This window comes from Schistocerca piceifrons, chromosome 3 (assembly GCF_021461385.2).
Source record: "Schistocerca piceifrons isolate TAMUIC-IGC-003096 chromosome 3, iqSchPice1.1, whole genome shotgun sequence".
Lineage (NCBI taxonomy): Eukaryota > Metazoa > Arthropoda > Insecta > Orthoptera > Acrididae > Schistocerca > Schistocerca piceifrons.
In genome coordinates, this window is record NC_060140.1 from 399454360 (window position 1) to 399479611 (window position 25252).

At 44.1% G+C, this 25252-nt stretch overlaps 1 protein-coding gene across 1 annotated transcript in view; it reads right to left on the reverse strand.

Annotated features, from left to right (window-relative positions):
• The window catches only part of LOC124788691 (UNC93-like protein), a 95044-nt gene extending 79244 nt beyond the window's left edge, over nucleotides 1-15800 (reverse strand). The window contains exon 1 of the mRNA XM_047255971.1: nucleotides 15259-15800. Within this exon, the coding sequence (XP_047111927.1) occupies nucleotides 15259-15800 (542 nt within the window). The remainder of the gene's footprint in view (nucleotides 1-15258) is intronic.
• Nucleotides 15801-25252: the final 9452 nt, after the last annotated feature.

Sequence of the window (25252 nt, forward strand, 5' to 3'; positions counted from 1 at the left end):
CACCCGACCCCGTCATTGGTCTTAGAGCCATCTGTATAAATGAAGGTCATATTAATGAACTTCGAACGAAGTTCGACAAAACGGGAGTGGTAGACTGAACCGGGGGTAACCTCCTTCGGGAGCGAGCAGAGGTCAAGCTGGACGCGAACCTGAGCCTGGAGCCAAGGTGGCGTGTGGCTCTCGCCCACTCGAAAGGTTGCAGGGAGTGAAAAATTGAGGTGTTGAAGGAGGCGACGAAAGCGAACTCCAGGGGGTAGCAGGGCAGAGACATACAACCCGTATTGACGGTCGAGAGAGTCATCAAAAAAGGAACGATAAGACGGGTGGTCGGGCATTGCCAGTAGCCGACAGGCATACCAACAAAGCAGTATATCGCGCCGGTAGGTGAGTGGCAACTCACCAGCGTCAGCATGAAGACTCTCGACGGGACTAGTATAAAACGCTCCGATCGCAAGTCGTAAACCCCGATGTTGTATGGAGTTGAGGCGGCGTAAGATGGATGGCCGTGCAGAGGAGTATACGAAGCTCCCATAATCCAGCTTGGAGCGGACGATCGACCGATATAGGCGAAGTAGGACGGTTCGATCCGCTCCCCACGACATGCCACTGAGAACACGGAGGACATTTAGAGAATGAGTACAACGGGCAGCCAAATATGACATGTGGAGACCAACTAAGTTTCCTGTCAAATGTAAGACCTAAAAATTTTGTTGTCTCCACGAATGGGGGAGCAACGGGACCGAGTCGTAAGGTCGGTGGGAGAAACTCTTTGTAGCGCCAGAAGTTAATACAGACCGTCTTCTCGGCAGAAAAACGGAAGCCATTGGCGACACTCCAGGAGTAAAGACGGTCAAGAGAACGCTAAAGACAGCGCTCCAGGAAACACGTACGCTGCGCGCTGCAATAGATGGTAAAATCGTCCACGAAAAGGGAGCCTGATACATCAGCTGGGACGCAATCCATTATTGGATTGATCGCTATGGCGAAGAGAGCGACGCTCAAAACTGAGCCCTGTGGCACCCCATTCGCCTGGCGAAAGGTGTCTGGCAGGACAGAACCCACACGTACCCTGAACTGTCGATCCATTAAAAAGGAACGAATAAAAAGAGGGAGGCGACCGCGGAGGCCCCATGTATGCATGGTGCGGAGAATGCCCGCCCTCCAACAGGTGTCGTAAGTCTTCTCCAAATCAAAGAACACAGCCGCGGTCGGGCGCTTCCGCAAGAAGTTATTCATAATGAAGGTCGACAAGGTAACCAGATGGTCAACAGCAGAGCGGCGCCTACGAAATCCACATTGTACATTGGTAAGTAGGCGTCGAGACTCGAGCAGCCAAACCAATCGAGAGTAAACCATTTGCTCCATCACTTTACAGACACAGCTGGTAAGTGAGATGGGTCGATAACTGGAAGGCAAGTGCTTGTCCTTCCCCGGCTTAGGAATCGGGACAACAATAGACTCGCGCCAGCGTGCGGGAACATGTCCCTCAATCCAGATGCGATTGTAAGTACGAAGAAGAAAACCTTTACCTGCAGGAGAAAGGTTCTTCAGCATCTGAATATGAATAGAATCAGGCCCTGGAGCGGAGGACCGTGATCGGCCAAGTGCGTTTTCGAGTTCCCGCATGGTGAATGGGGCATTATAAGTTTCACGATTCGAGGAGCGGAAGTTAGGTGGCCTAACCTCCTCTGCCTGTTTGCGGGGGAGGAAGGCAGGGTGGTAATGAGCGGAGCTCGAAACCTCTGCAAAAAAGCGGCCGAAGGCATTGGAGACAGCCTCAGGGGCCACAAGGACGTCATTCGCGACCGTCAAGCCAGAAACTGGTGAGTGGACCTTAGTGCCAGATAGCCGGCGCAGGCTACCCCAGACAACAGAAGAAGGAGTAAAACTGTTGAAGGTGCTTGTGAAAGCAGCCCAGCTGGCTTTCTTGCTTTCTTTAATAATACGACGACACTGTGCACGTAATCGTTTATAATTGATACAATTCGCCACTGTAGGGTGGGGTTTAAAGGTGCGTAAAGCACGTCGACGAGCACGTAAAGCGTCTCTACATGCTGCGGTCCACCAGGGGACCGGTACGCGACGTGGAGAAGAAGTAGGGTGAGGGATGGAATATTCAGCAGCAGTGAGAATGACTTCCGTGAGGTGTGCGACCTAACCATCGCAGCTTGTGAAGGTTTGATCCTGAAAGGTCGCCCTGGAAGAGAAGAGCCCCCAGTCTGCTTTGGAGATGGTCCAACTAGATGAGCACGGAGAGTGGGTATGCTGCAGGAGATGGATAACACACGGGAAGTGGTCGCTCGAATATGTATCAGAAAGTGCATACCACTCAAACCGGCGTGCAAGTTGGGGAGTACATATAGAGAGGTCTAAATGGGAATAGGTGTGAGATGTGTCCGAAAGAAAAGTAGGGGCGCCAGTATTGAGGCAGACAAGATTGAGCTGGTTGAAAAGGTCTGATAACAGGGAGCCCCTCAGGCAGGATGCTGGAGAGCCCCAAAGGGGATGGTGGGCATTGAAGTCTCCAGTTAACAAAAATGGTGCAGGTAGCTGAGCAATAAGTTGCATCATGTCTGCCCTGGTAACGGCAGACGACGATGGAGTGTAAACGGTACAAATGGAAAATGTAAAAGTGGGGAGAGTAATGCGGATGGCAACTGCCTGCAGGCCAGTGTGCAACGTGATGGGATCGTAGTAAATATCATCCCGGACCAGCAACATAACCCCTCCACGAGCCGGGATACCTACCACAGGGGGTAGGTCAAAACGCACAGAGGTGCAGTGTGCCAAGGCAATTTGATCGCATGGGCGTAGCTTCGTTTCCTGGAGGGCTACGACGAGCGGACGGTGCAAGCGGAGCAGCAACTTCAAGTCCTCTCGGTTGGAGCGAATGCTGCGAATATTCCAGTGAATAAGTGCCATCGTAAGAAAAAAAGGAAGATGAAAGAAGGGGTCACCTCGAAGGCCGCTGAGGGCCTGGCTTCGAGCGAGCACTGCCGCCGCTATCAGTAGGCGGACAGTCATCGTCCATTGGGTCTATAGGTTCATCGGCCATCTTGGGAAGATGGCCGGGAGGGGGAGCTTCCTCCGCCGGTGAACGGCCAGATGTTCGGCTACCAGCGGTGCGGCCAGGCGAAACGGATGACGGCCTGGGGCGGCAACCGCTGGGTGGCGCAGGAGAAGAAATGCGCTGTGGCGGAGAAGGAGAACTGTGCTTCCTATGAGCCTTCTTGGAAGGTTGTTTGTTGGAAGTGCCGGTCGAAGGCTGGGAGGTCGAGGTACGTAGGAAGTCTGCAAGGGACGGTTCCTTCTTGAAGGCCCGTGCATCTGACTTCGGGGTCTTCGTCTTAGCAGAAGCTGATGAAGGGGCTGGTGTCTGTGGGGTGATGGGAGGAAGAGGAGACGTCGACCGCGCGATCTTAGGACTGGCCGAACGGACGACCGTGGTGCTGAAGGTCAGATCGCATGTCTGGGTTGCCACCTCCCTGGTAGTCCGAGGAGAGGCGAGGACAGTACTGTATTTCCCCGCTGGGAGCAGCGTGGGCTTCCTACTAGCCAATAGCTTGCGAGCAGCCGAGGTGGACACTTTCTCTTTGACCCGAATTTCTTGGATACAGCGTTCTTCCTTATAGACAGGACAGTCACGGGAGGATGCGGCATGGTCACCCTGACAGTTCACAGAATGAGGAGACAGAGGTGGACAGTCACCCTCATGGGCATCCCTGCCACAAGTGACACATTTAGCAGCATTGGAACAAGACTGTCGAGTGTGACTGAAACGCTGACACTGGTAGCAGCACGTAGGTGTCGGGACATAGGGGTGAACAGAAATAACCTCGTAGCTCGCCTTGATGCGCGATGGCAGCTTAACACTATCAAAGGTCAAGGAAAGTGTCTGGGTCGGTACAAGGTCATTGTTGACCTTTTTCATGACCCTATGGACAGCCGTCACGCCCTGCTCAGCGAGGAAAGATTGAATCTCCTCGTCAGTCAATTCGTCGAGGGATCTAGTATAGACCACACCACGAGACGAATTCATAGTTCGGTGAGCCTCCACCCGGACAGGGAACGTGTACAGGAGTGTGGCCTGAAGCAGTTTTTGTGCCTGAAAGGCGCTCTCAGTTTCTAGTAATAAGGTACCGTTACGCAACCTGGTACAAGATTTGACAGATCCGGCTATGGCATCTACGCCCTTCTGGATAACGAAAGGGTTGACAGAGGAAAAATCCTTTCTGTCCTCAGATCGAGAAACTACGAGGAACTGTGGGGCAGGCGGCAGTACTTTTGTCACTGGTGGCTGGTCGAGTTTCCGTTTTTGGGCAGAAGTCGAGAGAGATGGAGTGAAATCCACTGCGGAGGAATCCCCCATGATTGCCAGCGTATCCGATGGCGCGCTCCTTCCTTGTGGGGACCCTCTCAGAGGGCACTCCCGCCTTAGGTGAATGTTTACACCTCAGGTCACACCTCCCGAGAAACAGACGGAGGGACCAATCGGCATTGTTAGAAGGTATCAGCTCAGGCAATCACCCCTCCCTGGGCCTGGCCTTTACCAGGGGGTACGTGCGTGCCTTACATGTCTACCCAGAGCGGGGAATTACGCGTTACCCCGTCACCAGCTACGCGTGCGAACGCGTGGGTCGGCCTTCAGGCGCGCACAGGGAGGAAGGAAGAAGAGGAAAAAGAAGAGAGAGGGAGAGAGAGAGAGGGAGAGAGAGGACAGACTGTCTCAAACGCCGAGGCGGACACTAGAGAAGGCAAGGAGAAGAAGGCAATGAGATGGCAAGGAGAAGAAGGCAAGGGAAAGAGTAAGGAAGACAGTGAGGTGGAGAAGAGCAAAGAAAGGAACCAACCAAAGGAAGGAAGAAACGAGAAGTGAAAAAGCAAAATGACCGCAAATAGAGGTCGTGGAACCGTCCGTCTCCGGACGCAGGCGCTAACTACCCCCTTGAGGGGGAGGGACTCCTTTTAGTCGCCTCTTACGACAGGCAGGAATACCTCAGGTCTATTCTAATCCCCGGACCCGCAGGGGGGGAAATGCAATGTGACAACGTTGATCGATTGTCACACCACGTGCAACGATTGTCACACCACGTGCAACGATTTAAAGATCAGCATCCCCATGCAACATTATACATCCAACAGCACCTCACTTCTATGGATGACTGCGCTATCGCTTCGAACAGCACGGGGGGGGGGGGGGGGGGGGGGGAAGCAGCTTTTGGAACCAGAGTATACTCAGCTAATGGAGTGGCCTGTACCTTCCCCCGACTTTAATCTCTTACAGTGCGTTTCGGATACGTTGGAGAGTAATTGAACCACGTCCACATGCACTATCTACCATCAAGCAGTTGTCAAGCGCCCTCCTTACCTACATTGTGGCCAGCATGCGAGCACGTTGCAGAACATGCAGTGTCGTCCGTGATCATCACACGCCCTGTTAAGGACCACGCCCCGCCTTTTGAACCATCACGAATCGTGGTGACTTTAGTGTCATTGCCTTTGAATGGAAGTGTCATTCCTGTTCGTTCCCCTGCGTATTTCGGTCAGTTACATTCTGTAATACACTGTAGCAATTCTTTGCAAGCGTTGTCCGAATATTCGTCGAGCTATGTTTACTTGCTGTCAAAGAAAACCGTAACGAGCGGGAGAACGGTGTGCTGACCACATGCTCCTCCTATTCGCATCCTCAACTGAGGATGACACGGCAGTCGGATGGTCACGATGGGCAACTTGTGGCCTAAAGACGAAGTGCCTGCTATGTTTACTTGGCAGTGATAAATGCGCAAGTTTCTTCCTTCATCAAATTTTGTACCCCAGTGTAGCTGACCCTGCCAGTAGAGTTGTATCTACACCCATTTGTGGATAGGTTGGTTGGTTGGTTTGTTGGTTTAAGAGGGGGGGGGGGGGGAGGGAGAGTAACGCCGCAATCCTTTGGGCGCAAAAATGAAAAATATAAATCTAGTCCTCACACTCCGATACAAGCCCCAAGCCCAAAATCCAAATTTCATAAAAAGAAAAACAAAGTTCCTTTGTACTAACATTGCAGGACTAGTAACAAGTAGACTGAAAAGAAAGTAATATAAAAAGAAATAGAAAAGAGTATTGGTAACAAAGTAACAATGTTTTGAAAAAGAATAAAAAAGAAATAGAATCCATTAGTTTCAAGATAAAATAATAGATCACGGAGTATAACAAGTGACAAAGAATACTACTTGTGAGTACTCTTTGAGGACACTGCGAAATACAGAAGATAAAGTTTTACATTGTTAATGTGCGTCTGGCGCTTGCCTTGTGCCGTAATTGAACTTGTGCGCTCGTACGTAATATTGGTAGGCGATACGAGATGGTTTGTTACATTCTGAAGATTTGCGATCTGCTAGAAATGATTAAAAACTGAAAGAGGTAAATCACCAACTTTGAAAATATCTCTGCAGTAACTCAAGCTAGGAAAATAACCGAATATAATGTCTTAATTTGATTATTATCAACGAGAGACAACTTAGACCCAATGCGATAGACAAGTATTAGTTCAACTGATAAGAAGTGTAAACTGTGAGGAATATACCTAAACTATGTTAAAGTCAATAGCGTGATCTGGATCTTGCTGTAAACTCTCTGGCTGAATTTGCCTAACTAATTCCACCCATCTGAAAGAAAGGTTACGTCTTTAAGACCATGATAGGATGTGCATAGACTAGAATAAACCAACATAAAGTCAATTTACAGTGTGACATTTCTTTCAATCTATTTAATATTACGTGGTCATGAAACATTTATCTGTGCGGCAACATAGTTTATCATCAGAGCACACCATTCATAAATACTCTTTGGCGCTCTAGCAAGTTGTCGTACTGATGCAGAATATATAGCCCACGCGTATTGTAAACTTTCAAGATAAACTCTGGAGATTATATATATATATATATATAGACTATAAGCGTGATTAGGGCAATAATCTCAGTCTGTATGCACTTATGTGCAGCGTGCAGCTAGGCTCATACAAGTCGGGGAGCAAATATTCATCTGAGTAAGCCAGTACAACTAACAGGCACTCGGTGTAAATACAGTGCAGCGAGACAACTCTTTTTTGTTACTTTCCAAGCAAACATTCTACCGCGAACTATCCGGAGCTTGAGCATCGATCATTATCAATCAATCAATATAAAAGGGGAAGTTCATCATCATCATCATCATCATCATTTAAGACTGATTATGCCTTTCAGCGTTCAGTCTGGAGTGTAGCCCCCCTTATAAAATTCCTCCATGATCCCCTATTCAGTGCTAACATTGGTGCCTCTTCTGATGTTAAACCTATTACTTCAAAATCATTCTTAACCGAATCCAGGTACCTTCTCCTTGGTCTGCCCCGGCTCCTCCTACCCTCTACTGCTGAACCCATGAGTCTCTTGGGTAACCTTGCTTCTCCCACGCGTGTAACATGCCCCCACCACTAAGCCCGTTCGCCCTGACTGCTACATCTATAGACTTCATTCCCAGTTTTTCTTTGATTTACTCATTGTGGACACCCTCCTGTCATTGTTCCCATCTACTAGTACCTGCAATCATCCTAGCTACTTTCATATCCGTAACCTCAACCTTATTGATAAGGTAACCTGAATCCACCCAGCTTTCGCTCCCATACAACAAAGTTGGTCGAAAGATTGAACGGTGCACAGACAACTTAATCTTGGTACTGACTTCCTTCTTGCAGAAGCGAGTAGATCGTAGCTGAGCGCTCACTGCATTAGCTTTGCTACACCTCGCTTCCAGTTCTTTCACTATGTTGCCATCCTGTGAGAATATGCATCCCAAGTACTCGAAACCGTCCACCTGTTCTGACTTTGTTCCTCCTATTTGGCACTCAATCCGTTTATATCTCTTTCGTTTTGGAGATGTTAATCTTCATACCATAGTCCTTACATCTATGATCTAGCTCTGAAATATTACTTTGCAAACTTTCAATCGAATCTGCCATCACAACTAAGTCATCCGCATATGCGAGACTGCTTATTTTGTGTTCACATATCTTAATCTCACCCAGCCAGTTTATTGTTTTCAACATATGATCCATAAATAATATGAACAACAGTGGAGACAGGTAGCAGCCATGTCTTACCCCTGAAACTACTCTGAACCATTAATTCAATTTACCGTCAACTCTTACTGCTGCCTGACTATGTCAAGACCTTTAATTGCTTGCAAGAGTTTGCCTCCTATTCCATAATCACGTAGAACAGACACTAACTTCCTTCTAGGAACCCGGTCATATGCCTTTTCTAGATCTATAAATCATAGATACAATTCCCTGTTCCACTCGAAACACTTCTCCACTAGCAAAAATTTAGTAAATATATTCCTGCATGATGTGCCTGAGCATGAAACTTATGGCTTTCTAAGCGACTGTCGTTGGTGGATTGAAATACAGCTGTTCGGAGAAGGCTCAAATTATTGAGCACTATGGGATTTAGCTGCTGAGGTCATCAGTCCCCTAGAACTTAGAACTACTTAAACCTAACTAACCTAAGGACATCACACACATCCACGACCGAGGCAGGATTCGAACCCGCGACCGTAGCGGTCACGCGGTTCCAGACTGTAGCGCCTAGAACCGCTCGGCCACACCGGCCGGCTCGGAGATAAGGAAAAACGATAGTTATTTTCCGTACAGATAAGTTCGAAAGCTGACATACTAGTCTGTTCCGACGATACAGAAGAAAAAATGCGCCAGCATGATTTTATGAGAACAAGACTTCGCAGCAGAACATAATTTATTGCGAAGGAAAAGGCATCATGAAAAGTTTTTAGGACACCATCTATTACATGATTAGCGTGTCAGAATGTCTACGAGGGGGAGGGAGACGGAGATTTCAGTTCGTAAGTGTCTCACGGTCGTATACTGAATTTGTGCTCAGTTTCAATGCTATCGGACAGTCTCGACTGACGATTCTGGAATTCTCTATTTGGAAATCTGGTAATATACATTTATGCATATATGCAGTAACGTACCTCACTGTACTGTCATCGTGATTAAAATGATCTGATAAAGGAACTCAAGCAATTTTCAATTTTACGTCATGGCGCAATGATTACTTTCTAGCTCAGCATGGTTTAGCACAAGTAGGTGGACCGTAAGGCTTCTTGTTTCTTGAACTCTGTATTAGGGAAACTTCCTAGGCTGTCGCTGATACAGTGAGTGACGGGCGAGAAAACTACCGAGTATCTTTGTATCAGACCGTATGTGTGTATCAAATTTAGAGTGGAAGTTATTGATAATGTCCCTTTTCTACGAGTAACAAAGACAACATACTCTTAACTACAGCGGTACACCAGAGCTGCAGACCGCTGGAGACCTGCGCAAGGCGGAAAGGCATTTGACATTCAGCTTAAGTACTTTTTAATGTCTAATGCCGCATCCCATTGACCAATCAGTGTTCATCCTGTACACCAATCTGTAATGTATGTACTCTTGTGTTTCAGCAATGTCCGTTAGATTTCTTGTACTTGCCCAATATTTTTCTGTAACCAGTATCCAATGTATTTTATACAGTTGGTACTATTTTAATGAATTCTTCGCCGAAGAAAGCGGTCCGTATTTCTAGCTTTAGTGGTGGTTGACAATTCGAAATGAGATCAAAAGTTAGCTCACAGAATCGCACTCTGTAAGATTAATTTTATATAGGTATTTACAGTGCAAAAAATTCACAAACCGAACCGACTTTTTCCTTTCGTCGGACACACAAGATGATCAGCTTCTACATCCTGTACACATTTAGAGGACACGAAGTAGTGTCCGCTAAATAGTCGTTACTAACAGTCACAAGCTCAGCACGTCTGAAGGTAAAATAACCACCAGAGCAGGTTTTACCCAGTGTTCCAAGTGAACAGCGATAAAGTAGCATTTTTTCCTCTGGCATTATCCGTAATGGCTTGGGAGAATACCAGAAAGTCATCTACTGTTACTTTGAAGACACGCTGACATTTCATTTCATTAAGATAATGTACCATCCAGTCATCAGGCCTCCTGAGAAAGCTTCACGGATGTCTCAACGTGAAACGCGCTTGCAGCATCGAGTAGGATGCTGTACCTTTACTGTTTCTATACCTGTGCATTTATTTCCATTCTCAGTATCATAAACTCAACTGTTAAAATACTGATGGTACACCCAAAATCGATGTTAAATTCGCAACTTTAATGTTCTATAAGCCTCCTGATATATACATCTCACTAATCTTGGAAGAGGGGGAGGGGGGGTGCACGCTCATTTTTCCAGACGAACTGGAGAAAGGAGGTGGAGACATGCATGGGCCATAGTTGCATTCATGTTTATGGGCCTGGAGCCAGTTTTCCGATCAGACAATACGGAATGCAGGAGGGGACATCAAGAAGTTTGTTGGAGTCACCAGTGGGCGTCCATTGTGTGCGTTGTGATGCAGCGCGGAACCTTTATATTTGCTTTAAGTTAACCTGTGCAAATAGTCTGTAATCGAAAGCACATTGCCACATTGTACAATAGGGAACAACCAAATGATACATTGCAGCTGTTAAAGAAACTCTCACACTCGAGAGGATGGCATCCGATTTAGGTTTCCCTAAATCATTTCATGCAAATATTGGGACGTTTCAGTATGCAAGGCCACTATTATCACCTGTATTATTGTATTATAAATCCCATCTCACTGTGAGATGATCCCTGGACCAATCAATAAATGAAACTAAAATAAAAAATCAACCGCCTGAATTATCAGTACTGTAGGTAATTCGTTGGATGAGAGAACAGCTGCTGGTCATTATCTTAAAGGCAGAAAGCTGTCATGTCAGATCGTTTCGAAGATTAATGCTTCATCCGTCCCCAGTCACCGAGTAAGGTAGCGTTTCACACATGTCAAATAGTTGACTGCTGATGGTTTCCTTTGATGGTTAAGGAAAATGATAGGAAAATAATTTTACAGGCTGAACTTCCGGACTTCCAATTTAAAAGAACATTAATTTTTCTGCGGACTGTTTCTAGAACTGACAGTCGTCTTCATCTGATGATGCAGACATATTCGCTGTTGATGGTCAGATTTATCATTTGACATTACGGAGGAGTTAATACCTGAAATATCACGAGCTGCAGAGTTCACTCGTGAATTTCATGCTCTACTTTCCTCCGACATCTCTTATTAACAGCTCACATTTATATTGCAGCATACAATATGTGATTAGCAGGAGGAACGTAAAGAGCTACGGCCTCTTCTCTCTCATGCACTTCACCAGTCTTCATAAGATTCAATGTTAAAGTCTTCCTCGATATATATGAATTTCAGCACCAAATGCTTTCAAAAAAGCCTTTCCAACCTAGCGAGTATTTCGTGTTATAATTACTTCAAGCTGCTAGCTTCAGCTAGAGAATAGTATTTTATCCAGCCTGAGCAACTGTAGTCATAATGAAACAGTAAGTAACTAGCTGCATAAAAGAAATTTAATTTCTTTATCAGTTTCGGGCACCTATCTCCTCTTCAGGAGGTTGTAACTATTCCATTATTTGCGAGCGTCAATAATTTAGTGCTTATAGCATTTTGCTGTATGCAGTTAATTGTTGACACTCGCGAACAATGCGATATGTATAATCTTCTGAAGAAGGGCACTAAGTGCACGAAACCGGTAAAGAAATTTCTTTTATGCACCTAGTTGCTTATTATTTCATTATTTTATCAGAACGTCAAGAAACCCAGAATTAATGAATTACAATAACAAAATGAAACGGGGTAACGTAGGAATCAGTCTAATTGTGAATAAGAAAATGGAAATGCGGCCAAGCTAAGTACAGCACAGCTAAAGCATTATGTAAGCAGAATAGACATGAAGTCAATAGCCATCAAGAGGAAGGAGTTTATACGTCAACTACAGTAGCTCCGCACATGAGAGACTGAAATAATATATGAGGAGATGAACGAAATTATTCCATCAGTTAAGAGAGACGAAAATTTAATTGCGATGAACGACTGTAATTCGAGATTTGGAGAAGGAAGATAAGGAAAAGTACTGTGAGTGAAAAGGGAAGAAAGCTGGTCGAATTCTGCATAGTGTGTAATTTAGTCAGTAATTTGTTTCAGAATCCTTTTAATTTCATTTTCCATGGATCATTTTATTGATTGTAATGATGTGAAACGAGTCACTTTACATCGATATTATACGGTCGTCTGTAAATGTGTGCCGGTGGCTCAGCGGTAAAATACCAGGCTTCAAATACTTGGGTCATGGGTTTAATGCCTGGTTATTCCTAGGCTTTTAATGTCATTTCTTTCACTCCAGACAGTGTTAGTTAAACTGAAAAAATATCGACTTGCATCGTGGTTCGGAGGCCACAATAAACTGTGCGTCCTCCTATAACTGGCTGAGTAAGTCAGTTCGAAGGTCGGAGGAAGGTAACGGCACATCACCTCCAACAGAACTTCCGCCTAAATCAAACAGTAGCGTTCAAATCAATCTCGAGGTTGATAAATAACTTCATGTAAATATGGCTACATGCTGATAATTTAAAAGTGTATTTTTGATTTTCTACATTTTAAATAGCTATGTAAATTAGTAATTCCTACCCACCACCCTTTTATACGTTATAAAAATAGAAATTCTACGGAACAGAGACAAAGAAAAAACTAGCTCCTTGTTTTCAAACTGAACTTTGCTGTCTGACACTACGTAATTGGGAAAATGACAAAAAATTGTAACAATTGTGCTAAAACAATTTAGTGTGTTATAAATGCCATTTTTTCTCAAGGTATTCTAATTATGCACATCATTACTTTTTAACTGTAGTGGGTTATTTACAACCAACTTCATGAGGGTATATACATACAGAGAAGGAGTAGTTACAAAAAGTTGTACATGTGGATCACAACTACAGGTTTCAGATTATAAAAAAGATTTCGAAACCAGATTTTAATCTGCGAAACATTTTCAGGGGGCCGATCTGGATTGAATATTCGCTATGATCTGTAGCTAAAAGCTGAAGAAATTTTAGCAGCGTAGCAAAGTGAGGTAAGACGTGGATAAACTGAAAGAACCAGGGGATGATAGTTTCAAAGCTAGTGTTAGACAACGATTGCCTGAAATTGAGGAAAGAAATGTAATCAAATGGGTAGAGATGAAACAGCCCAAGGATCAAGTCGACAAAGAGACAAAGCCCAATAGAAATCCTTTGATAACACACAGGATAATGCATTAACTGACGAAAGTACAAATGTGCAAGAAATGAAGCGACGAAAGTATATATATATATATATATATATATATATATATATATATATATATATGGTAGGAGGTGCAAAATGGCTAAGCAGGAATGGCTATACGACAAATTCATGGCTATAGAAAAGAGTTGAAAGACAGATACCGCCTACTGGAAAATTATAGAGACCTTTGGAGAAAAGAGAAGGAGCTGTATGAATGTAAAGGCCAGACGGCAAACCTGTACTAAGGAAAAGAAGGAAGGCTATAAGGAACTCATAGCTATACAAAGTAAATGCAGACACAGAAAGGGAAACGGAAGTAGACGAGATATGTTGCAAGAAGAATTTTCCAGGGTAATGAAATACTCATTTCCCACAAAATTACTGAGTTCCTTGGGAAAACCACGAAAAAGCTATTCCACACACTATGAGAGGCGAAACAGCATCGGACTTCAACTAAAGTGAAATAATTCGAAAGAAGGTTGGTCCGGTACATGCATTACTTGTGTGTGTGCTTGGTAATCTGAACCTACGCTTATCTCACGAACAACGCTATGACACCACATATTGGAAGTTTCGAGTAGTTTTTTCCGCGTGCTATTTCATTGCAATTTCGCAACCTTTTATCATGACACCATACGAGTTACATAGGTAGGTACAACAGAAAAAAAGGGTGACACCCATTTACGAAGCCACTATATTCGGGCTGCTATACCGATTTGGCAATAACGTATCAAACTGTGAGAAGTTAACACTGCGATCTCATGTCATGATTTTAGCAGAGAACTTGACATCGGTAAGTCAAGACATGTATAGTTACGGTGGACGGCTAAGATAACGAACGAGCAACTTGAGTTTTTGCTCTTGCCGCCACGGTTAACATCGACAGCTAGCTGTCATGTCAATAACAGCAACAAATGCTGTTTCACCTCTTCAGCGAGTGTAAACAAAGTTACAGAAGCAGCCAAAATTACAAAAGCCAGCGGCATTGCCGTTGTGCCAACTACTTATCCACGATAAACAATGGAGTGATGTTAGATTTCTACAAGCAGTAATACGTACGTGCGATTAATCTATGTTTAAGTTAAAACAAGAAGACACTGAACAGTAAAAACACTGAGTAAAAACGTTACTATGAGACGGGACAATTTTGAAACCAGGTCTCATTAAACCCTATGAAGGAAATTTAGTAATGACTATTGTCTACCACCGATTAAGACGTGTATAATAAAGTTTCTGAACGGCACTACTTCAGCATACTGGTTATAAGTTATGAAAATGTTAGTGTTGAAACGACAAAACGGTACCAAAATGCAAACTGTCTCTAATCCTCGCAGGATCCTGCAATTTTAATGGTTCAAATGGCTCTGAGCACTATGGGACTTAACATCTGTGGTCATCAGTCCCCTAGAACTTAGAACTACTTAAACCTAACTAACCTAAGGACATCACACACACACACACACACACACACACACACACACACACACACACACACACACACACACATGCCCGAGGCAGGATTCGAACCTGCCACCATAGCGGCCGCGCGGTTCCAGACTGAAGCATCTAGAACCCTTCGGCCACCACGGCCGGCAATTTTAATGAATTTAAAGCACATTATATAAACTTTATAGCAGAAAATTACGAACTATATTTTAAACTTTTACATCATTACCGTCGTGTAAAGATACTATTTGTTTTCGCGGCATGAGTTACAAACATTTATGTGACCGGCTGTTTACGATTTACTTGCTCCGCATGATTTGTATATACATGTTCATAATTTTCAACAAGTGATTGCCAAAAGGGCAGACATTCAGATTTTGTGCAGTAAAATAGAGCAGTCAGCAATTAGACACAGAAACATACTCTTAAATATGAAGCGATTGAACTGCGCACCTCCAAAGAGACAAATTACCTGGTTATTATGTGCAGTTATATGACACAATCTGCCAGGAAGTTTCATACATACATATTCGGGTATAATTTTTACTATTTATATAGATAGAATTGAGAAAGATATTAACTATGAAGAGAACATACCTTATGATAATGACGGGCAAGAAGGCGTTGGAGAAAATAAATGCGGAGTAGTAAGCAGTGAGCGCCGAGGTGCCCAGACCCCCCTCCGCGTTGACAGAGCTCTGCAGGTTATTGGCACCCTTCATCGCTATGTAATGGACCATAAATGCCAAGCCCAGCGCCGCCATATTCTTCACCATCCACATCTTCAAGTTGAGTGGCTCATCTCCACCACTGTCCTGTCTGTCAAACTTCCGCGGAGGGCTGTCGTCAGGTACCTCGACGAAACGTTTGATAGGGCCGTCGATTGTGAACACGAGGACTGGGGCCGCCGGTAAAGAAACGCTACGTAATGAAAGTTTGTCCAAGCGCTCTTCGGCGGCGCGGATGGTTTCCGGGGTCAGGTCTTCGCCCGATTCTGTCGTCACCTCGTTCGACGGCCCGTGCACGGAGGTCGCCACCCCCAGCTCTTCGTTCCCCGGGTCCGCAGCGGTTGCCTGGAGCAACACTTCGGTCCTGATGCCCTCCGGCGCGCCGCACGCCGCCAGTGTCACAGACTCCATAGCAGTGGCTGTTCAGAGATCTGTCGAATCAGCTAGTCTGTGGGGAATGACTGTCGCGATGGGGGCGTTTGGTGGATACCTAACACTGTCGTCTCGATCGCTGTGTCACGAACATGTCGGCTGAATGCTGCAGAGACAGCGTCGTCTGCCGTGGAGGCCCGCAGGAGCGCGCGTCCTCGACAGATCAGCACGCGTCCGCTACTACCGCTACAATAGCGCCCCGGCGTCGCCGTCGACTACCATGAAGGCTTCTCGCCGGGCCCGCACGGAGCTGCCATTGGCGGAGCGCTTCGTGACGGCGACAGAGGGCGGCTCTTGACCACAGTGACGTCACGTCGCGCAGGGGCTGCCCCCGGTACCACTACCCAGGTGGTACGCTTTCGAAAACAACAGCCGGCTGTTAGCTACACATTAACACACGTGACGAGCACTTGGTGCACGCGTACTTGACCGTCTGGTAGCATAATTTCGCTCAAGAATTTGCGTTTTCCAAGTAGCTTGACGCTGGAGTCATTTTCATTCCTGCAAGCGTACCAAAGTTGTAACCGGTGGAGGAACTCCATATAGGTCTATTTTCTTTTAAAAAAAGAAAAAAATCTTATTGGGCAAATGTTTGAGCGGAGCGAGAAAAAGACTTCCTAGAAATTAATCAATGGATTTTTGTCCGAATTTTCATAGCCAGAAGAAATGGACAAATAGTGTATCAAATTAACCACCGTAGGTCATAGTTTTGCAGAAAAAGGTTTAATTCTTCGAAAGTGTTCAGGGTAATAAAGAAAAAAAATATTAGTGATCTGAAGGATAGTGTTTGAATTTTTATAGCCAAACGAAGATTGGAAAATCGAGAAATAAGTTATTAAACTGACCACCTCGAGGTCTACCTTTGTAAAAAAACAAACAAGATAATTTAGAATGAAATTTTCACTCTGCAGCGGAGTGTGCACTGATATGAAACTTCCTGGCAGATTAAAACTGTGTGCCGGACCGAGACTCGAACTCGGGACCTTTGCCTTTCGCAGGCAAGTGCTCTCAGTCGGTAGAGCACTTGCCCGCGAAAGGCAAAGGTCCCGAGTTCGAGTCTCGGTCCGGCACACAGTTTTAATCTGCCAGGAAGTTTCAGAAAAGGTAATAGTTTGAAAGTAATAAGAGTAATTAACAAAAACTTGCTTAGCGATTTGAGGAAAAACTGAAATAGCTCACAAACAGGTGCTGCTAGCTATTTAAATGAAATGTCAAAAAATATTAAATCACAACATAAGTTGACACATAAGAGCTTTTTCTTGGTACTCGAGGCCGCGCGGCATTATCCGAGCGGTCTAGGGCGCTGCAGTCATGGACTGTGCGGCTGGCCCCGGCGGAGGTTCGAGTCCTCCCTCGGGCATGGGTGTGTGTGTTTGTCCTTAGGATAATTTAGGTTAAGTAGTGTGTAAGCTCGGGGACTGATGACGTTAGTAGTTAAGTCCCATAAGATTTCACACACATTTGAACATTTTTGGTGCTCGAAATCATGTATAGTAAATGAGTTGGCTAATGAGAATTTGAAGTTCAATGTTTAACGCAGACTCTTATAATTTTAGAGAGTGCTGGAGGATGTTAGGAGGAATTCCACTCAGTTGTGTCTTTACGTCACTAACGTATGGGCATGTCAGTTGCTGTATACGATTTCGACCATTATTTAAAGGGGCATCGAGTGTTTCTCTAATGTGTTTTACTTTTTTATGCAAACCACTTCACAACACAACTGATCGTTCTTTTTTTCCGAGTATTTTTTTTAATTTCTTGTAGTGGTCACTGTAGACGCAAATTGGTTACACTATTACTGACGTGTATTTTTGTCCTAGCTTATAGGTAAAGTTCCTAGCTCACCCGTGAATTGTTCTACCGGTGCTGTGGTTTTGCACCACATAAATCACAAACTTAAGGTTTAATGATCTAGTGCTTGCTGTCTTGCCTCTCCACCGATCAATTTCGTTACAAGCACGCAGTTTGCAGTGGGAAGGGGGAGAGCGGGAGGGGGAGAGCAAGAAGTGAGTTTACACAAAGAAAAAGTGATAATAATTTGTAAAGATTTTAATAATTCTCATCTTGTTACTGTGTTTATCTGGCTGCACTTTTCACATAAATATGAAAAAGGAAACGCAACCAGTACGCTTTCCTTGTCCCGAACATCTGCAATCACTCTTTCACTTGCTGCTTCCTTGTCCAACTACGCACAGGATCAATCACACCCACCAAAGATGGTCTTGTCAGCTCTCGACTCGCTGCGTGTGAACAGTCTGAGTGCGTGTACCAAAAAATGGAGACCAGTATTAGCAACCTCCAGTTGTGAAGCGTTTTTCGTAGCCTCACTAAGCCGAGCGACATGAAACATATCGGTCAAGCGTTGCTGGAAAATTTTAGTAGAGCTTTATGCAAAACAGCTTACACTGCCACTGACAAGTCATTGTTAAAAAGATAAATTCTGACAGAACCAACGATAAGAGGAACAAGATGTCGAAGGTATTAATTAATGCGGCGTACAAAGAGATAAAATACGTGAATCAACTCTCTCACATTATTCATAAACCCTTACAGCACGCGAGAAACTGCAGCATTACTATCCGTCTTCCGCGTGGCGTTATAGTTTCTCTACTAATGCACACTGATTTCAGTCGAAGTTGTCGCGAGCAATAAGAGATTCAAATGTGCTTCTGTATTCAACCTGAAATAATTATGCCAATCGTATGGGTTTACATGAGACTACGTTTATCTTTTCATTAACTATTCTTTATCTCTCATGTCACATTTCCTTCCCTTTTTTTCCAGTATCACAAAGACGAAGCCGGCCGAAACAAACAAATCGTCTTTGCCCAAGCTCCACATATTCTGAAGCACAAAATGATGCTTGTGCAAGTGTAACTTACGGAAAACATTGGATCATGTGTGCTTGTCAGGCTCGAAGTTACCTTCACGCTGAGCAGTGACACAAACACAAAATCTGTTCAAAATATGATCGGCGACAATTACGTTAACACGGAAAGAAAGCTCAGTGCCGAGGGACTTGTATTTTCCCCGATACCTTCCAGGAAAATTCGTCCTTGGTCGATATCGCTGTAACGCTCACTATGTTTTCATCCTCGGCATTTACCCAGCAATGGGTGGAAATTTCGAGACGCAGAGTTCTTTATCATCGCACCGTATAGTAATTACCGGCCAGATTTTTGTGACATATACGCTTGTGCTAAATCCTTCTGATAAACTGGAACTTTAAGTATTTCCGCCACTATTTTCAATGAAAGTACAGCGACGACTTCCAGTATGATACTAGTATGATATATTATTTTTGTCTCACATTAATGCCTTTAATGTACATGGTACTCTTTCGCGTCACAATGGCGTGGCGCGATAATGTAGCTATAGAAAAGCTCATGATGAAAGCAATATGTTGCCGAAAATCGTCTAGTGGGTTTAATTATTATACACGGACTGAAGAAGAAAATTATTGTTAGTCTATCATAAGATACTGAAATGGTGTATTTCACCTATATGTATTTGAAAATTAATTTACACATGCTGGGGTAAAGCCCGAGTAATATTTATAGTAATATGGTTTATATTTCCCCTGGCAGATTGATGGAAGCTTTCTGGTAATCCTACCGGACCAAAAAACTTATTTTCTGCACATGATAAAGGTCAGTAGCTAGATTAGCCTTCTGTTATCAAAGACTTCTTCGTAGTTACCTTCCTCGTACCTACACTCAAAAGGAAGGTAAGGAAAACGCGCCACTATGGAATTATCCGAATGGGACGAAAATCGATAGTCTTCACTGGTCATCGGGGCTCAGTTCGAAACGGGACTCATTACTGAAAATAATTCTCCTCCAGTCAATGAGACTACAGGCCGAAGACGTGTGTAGAGGTGGCCCGAACAGCGGTGGGATGGCAACTTCGCTGTCGCCAGCCATACGACCAGGAATCCAGGAGCGACGGTCTGCGGTGCCGTTTCTTTTCATAGCAGGACTCCTTTGGTTGCCATCTGAGGCACCCATACAGTGCAGTCGTATAACGGCGGCATTCTATGCCGCGTTTTGTTGCCCTTCTCGGCACGCCATCCCGGGCTTACATTTCAGCAAGATAGTGCCCACCTGCACAGGTCGAAAGTTTCTACTGTTTGTCTCCGTGCTTGCCAAACCCTATCTTGGCCAGCAAGGTCGCCAGATCTCTCCCCTTTGAGAACGTTTGGAGAATTATGGCCAGGGACCTCCAATCAGCTCGGGATTTTGACAATCTAAAGCTGCCAACTGGTTAGAATTTAGCACGATTTCAATCAATGCCAAACCGGATAACTGTTTGCATAAGAGCCAGAGATGACCAACGCATTATTGACTTACTCAGTTTGTGATGCTCTTTCTCTTGACTAAATCATCCAATTTTTCTGAAATTGTTATCATTTTCTTGTCTGTACATGTAGATTGTATATATCGATTTCTGTCCCATTCGGGTAATTCCTTGGTCGTGCATCATTTCTTTTGTCTTAGAGTGTATATTTGTATATCCAAATTCTGTGATTACCCCTTTTGAGAGTCGCCCATTCCTCTTCAACTCCCTCTGTTGTATTCATTATTGCAATATATACTGCCTTAGAGAACATCAAAAACATTTTAACATTCCTCAATACTAGTATCCCATCTTTTTCTCCATTGATAATTCCGGACTATTCTCTTAAACTTCATTGTACTTTTCAGTATTAATACGTAGTGATTTGTAATTATATCGACTCTTGGTTATGCGTTATAATCCAATATTCGTTCCGGAATCTCTGTCTCACCATATTATAATCCAGCTGGACTCTTCCGGTAATTCCAGGCCTTCTCCAAGTATTCCACCTCCACTTGTGATGTTTCAACAGTATGTTCTTTGTTAATACCTGACATCTACTGCTGAAATCAATTAGTCTCTTTGCTCTTCATTCCTGCTACCAAAACCTTATTCCCACAAGACTTTTTCTTGTTTCTTCCCCTGTTACCGCAATCCAACCCCCCCCCCCCCCCCCTGATTAATGAGGTATCATGTTTCCTTAAATACTGAGTTAATCGTCCAATATCCTCACATACTTCCTCAGTCTCTTCATCTTCTGCCTGCGGCACTTATACCTGAAGTACTGTTACTGATTTGATATGTACACTGATAAGAAAAACTTCCTCACTGAACTGTTCACAATACTTCAACCTCTACCCTATCTTTCTATTCATGGTGAATCGTACTTCTGTTACAAAATTTTCAGCTGCTGTTGATATTACCGTTTGCCGCAGTGGATACACCGGTTCCTGTGAAATAACCGAAGCTAAGAGCTGTTGGGCGTGGCCGGCACTTGGACGGGTGACCATCCCGCCGCCTTGCGCTGTTGCCATTTTTCAGGGTGCACTCAGCATCGCGACGTCAATTGAGGAGCTACGCGACCGAATAGTAGCGGGTTCGGTCAAGAACACCATCATAACGACCGGGAGGCAGTGTGCTGACCCCTCGCCCCTCCTATCCTCATCCTCCTCGGAGGATGACACGGCGGTAGGATGGTCCCGGTAGGCCACTCGTGGCCTGAAGACGGACCAGAGAAGCGAAATATAACTTCTGTGACAACCTTTAGAAATTTAGCTTGTGTGTTTTGTAATAGATTCCATGGTCTAGGGGTGCCGGCATGGTAGCTTAGCGTGTTCGGTCAGAGGGTTAGCTACACTCTGTAATAATACAAAAAAACTGAGTGAATGGATCAACGAACAACCTGAACGGGTGTAATCGGACATCCGCCCCCAACAAATTCAACAGCCATCACGTTAGCTCAGCGTGTTCGGTCAGAGGGCTGTTTGATCTCCGTAATTAAAAAAAATAATAAGTAAAGGAATCAACAATCAACTTGATGTCTTGTGACGTCCGCCCATACCAAACACAACGAACAACACCGACCAAAACGCAAAACGGGAGGGGGTGGGGGGGGGGGGGGGTACCGTCTTTGACTCATAATCAAATCGTCTTTGGTCCCTGGTTCGAATCCCACCGCTGCTTAAATTTTGATTAATAATCAGCATTGGCGGCCGGACTTCCGGCATAAGAAGTCACCCTCATTCTGCCAACGGCCCTGTCAAAGAGTGCGGAGGAGCAGATAGAGGTTCAGGGCACTCTATTGTTATAGAGGTGGGAAACTGCCCCTAAAGGCGGAAGAATCAGCAATGATCAACGGCATGCGGATGCAGAAGACAATGGAAACTGCCGTATTAAAGACACGTAACGTGTATCCAAAGAGAATGTGGCCTGTAATTGAAGTGTCATGATAATCTCTCCATTGACAAAAGATTCCGGAATAGTCCCCCATTCGGAGCTCCGGTAGTTGACTGCAAAGGGGGAGGTTACCATGAGAAAAAGACTGAATGATCAACGGAAGGATAACGTTCTACGAGTCGGGGCGTGGAATGTCAGAAGCTTGAGCGTGGTAGGGAAACTAGAAGATTTGAAAAGGGAATAGCAAAGGCTCAATCTAGATATAGTAGGGGGTCAGTGAAGTGAAATGGAAAGAAGGCAAGGATTTCTGGTCAGATGAGTATACGGTAATATCAACAGCAGCAGAAAATGATGTAACGGGAGTAGGATTCGATATGAATAGGAAGGTAAGGCGGAGAGTGCGTTACTGTGAACGGTTCAGTGACAAGTTTGTCACTATCAGAATCGACAGCAAACCAACATCGACAACGATAGTTCAGGTATACATGACGACGTCACAAGCTGAAGATGATGAGATAGAGAAAGTGTATCAGGGTATCGAAAGGGTAATACAGTATGTAAGGGAGGATGAAAATCTAATAGTCATGGGGCACTGGAATGCAGTTGTAGGGGAAGGAGTAGAAGAAAAGGTTACAGGAGAATATGCGCTTGGGACAAGGAATGAGAGAGGAGAAAGACTAATTGAGTCCTGTAACAAGTTTCAGCTAGTAATACCTAATACTCCGTTCTAGAATCACAAGAGAAGGAGGTATAAATGGAAAAGGCCGGGTGATACGGTAAGATTTCAGTTAGATTACATCATGGTCAGACAAAGATTCCGAAATCAGATACTGGATTGTATGGTGTACCCAAGACAAAATATAGACTCAGGTCACAATATAGTAGTGATGAAGAGTACGCTGTAGTTTAAGACGTTAGTCAGGAAGGATCAATACCCAAAGAAGTGGGATACGGAAGGACTAAGGAATGACGAGATAGGTTGAAGTTCTCTTGGGCTATAGATACAGTAATAAGGAATAGCTCAGTAGGCAGTACAGTTGAAGAGGAATGGACATTTCTAAAAAGGGCCATCACAAAAGTTGGGAAGGAAAACATAGGTACAAGGAAGGAAACAGTGAAGAAACCATGGGTAACAGAAGAAATATTTCAATTGATCGATAAAAGGAGGAAGTACAAAAATGTTCCAGTAAGCTCAGGAATACAGAAATACAAGTCGCTGAAGAATGAAATAAATAGGAAGTGCAGGGAAGCTAAGGCGAAATTGCTGCATGCAAAACGTGGAGAAATCGAAAAAGAAACAATCGTCGGAAGAACTGACTCAGTATACAGGAAAGTCAAAACAACTTTTGCGGAAATTAAAAGCAAGGTTTCTAACTTTAAGAGTGCAACGGGAATTCCACTGTTAAATGCAGAGGAAAGAGCGGATAGGTGGAAAGGATATATTGAAAGCCTCAATGAGGGGGAAGATTTGTCTGATGTGATAGAAGAAGAAACAGGAGTCGATTTAGAAGAGAGAGGGGATCCATGATTAAAATCAGAATTTAAAAGATCTTTGGAGGACATAAGATCAAATATGGCGGAATCGACGGATAAAATTCCATCAGAATTTCTAAAATCATTGGGGAAAGTGGCAAAAAACGACTATTTACGTTGGTGTGTAGAATGTATGAGTCTTGCGACGTACCATCTGACTTTCAGAAAAATACCAATAATACAATCCCAAGACGGCAAGAACTGACAACTCCGATAATTATCGCACAATTAGCTTAAGAGCTCATGTACCCAAGTTACTGACAAGAACAATATACAGAAGAATGGAAAAGAGAATTGAGGATGTCCTAGATGACGACCAGTTTGTCTTTAGGAAAGGTAAAAGCACGAGAGAGGTAATTCTGACGTTTCTGTTAGTAATGGAAGCAAGACTAAAGGAAAATCAAGACATGTTCACATGATTTTTCAATCTGGAAAAAGCGTTCGAAGTGTAAAATGGTGCAAGATGTTCGAAATTCTGAGAAAAGTAGAGGTAAGCTATAGGGAGAGATGGATTACATAAAATATGTAACGCAGCCAAGAGGGACTAATTGGAGTGGACGAACAAGAACAAGCGCTCGTATTAAAAAGGGTGTAAGACAAGGATTTAGACTTTTACCCCTACTGTTCAATCTGTACATCGAGGAAGCAATGATGGAAATGAAAGAAAGGTCCAGGAGTGGAATTAAAACTAAAGGTGAAAGGATATCAATGATGCGATTCGCTGATGACATTGCTATCTTGAGTGGAAGTGAAGAAGAATTACATGTTCTGCTGAACGGAATGAACAGTCTAATGAGTATAGAGTATGAACTGAGAGTAAATCGAAGAAAGACGAAGGTAATGAGAAGTAGTAGAAATGAGAACAGCGAGAAACTTAACATCAGGCTTGATGGTCACGAAGTAGATGAAGTTAAGGAATTCTGCTACCTAGGCAGTAGAGTAACCAATGACGGACGGAGCAAGGAGGACATCAAAAGCAGACTAGAAATTGCAAAAAGGGCTTTCCTGACCAAGAGAAGTCTACTAATATCAAATATCGGCCTTAATTTGAGGAAGAAATTTCTGAGAGTGTACGTCTGGAGTACAGCATTGTATGGTAGTGATACATGGACTGTGGGAAAACCGGAACAGAAGAGAATCGAAGCATTTGAGACGAATGTTGAAAATTAGGTAGACTGATAATGTAAGGAATGAGGAGGTTCTGCGCAGAATCGGAGAGGAAAGGAACATGTGGAAAACATTGGTAAGGAGAGAGAACAGGATGATACGACATCTGTTAATCTGTTAAGACATGAGGAATGACTTCCACGATACTAGAGGGAGCTGTAGAGGGGAAAAACTGTAGAGGAAGACAGAGATTGGAATACATCCAGCAAATAATTGAGGACGTAGGTTGCAAGTGCTACTCTGAGACGAAGAGGTTAGCATAAGAGAGGAATTCGTGGTGGGCCGCATCAAACCAGTCAGAAGACTGATGAAACGGATGTAAATGTAGATGTATAAAGTGAAGACAGCCGAAGAGTACATCTGATTCTCTTTTAAAACTATTTTACGTTAACGATGTCACCGAATGAGATGGTTCAGAGATATGACGTCAAGTATCAAGGTACTGAAAACGGATACCGTAAAGAGCATGAGATTGCATTCCAAAAAGCAACAGACTAGAG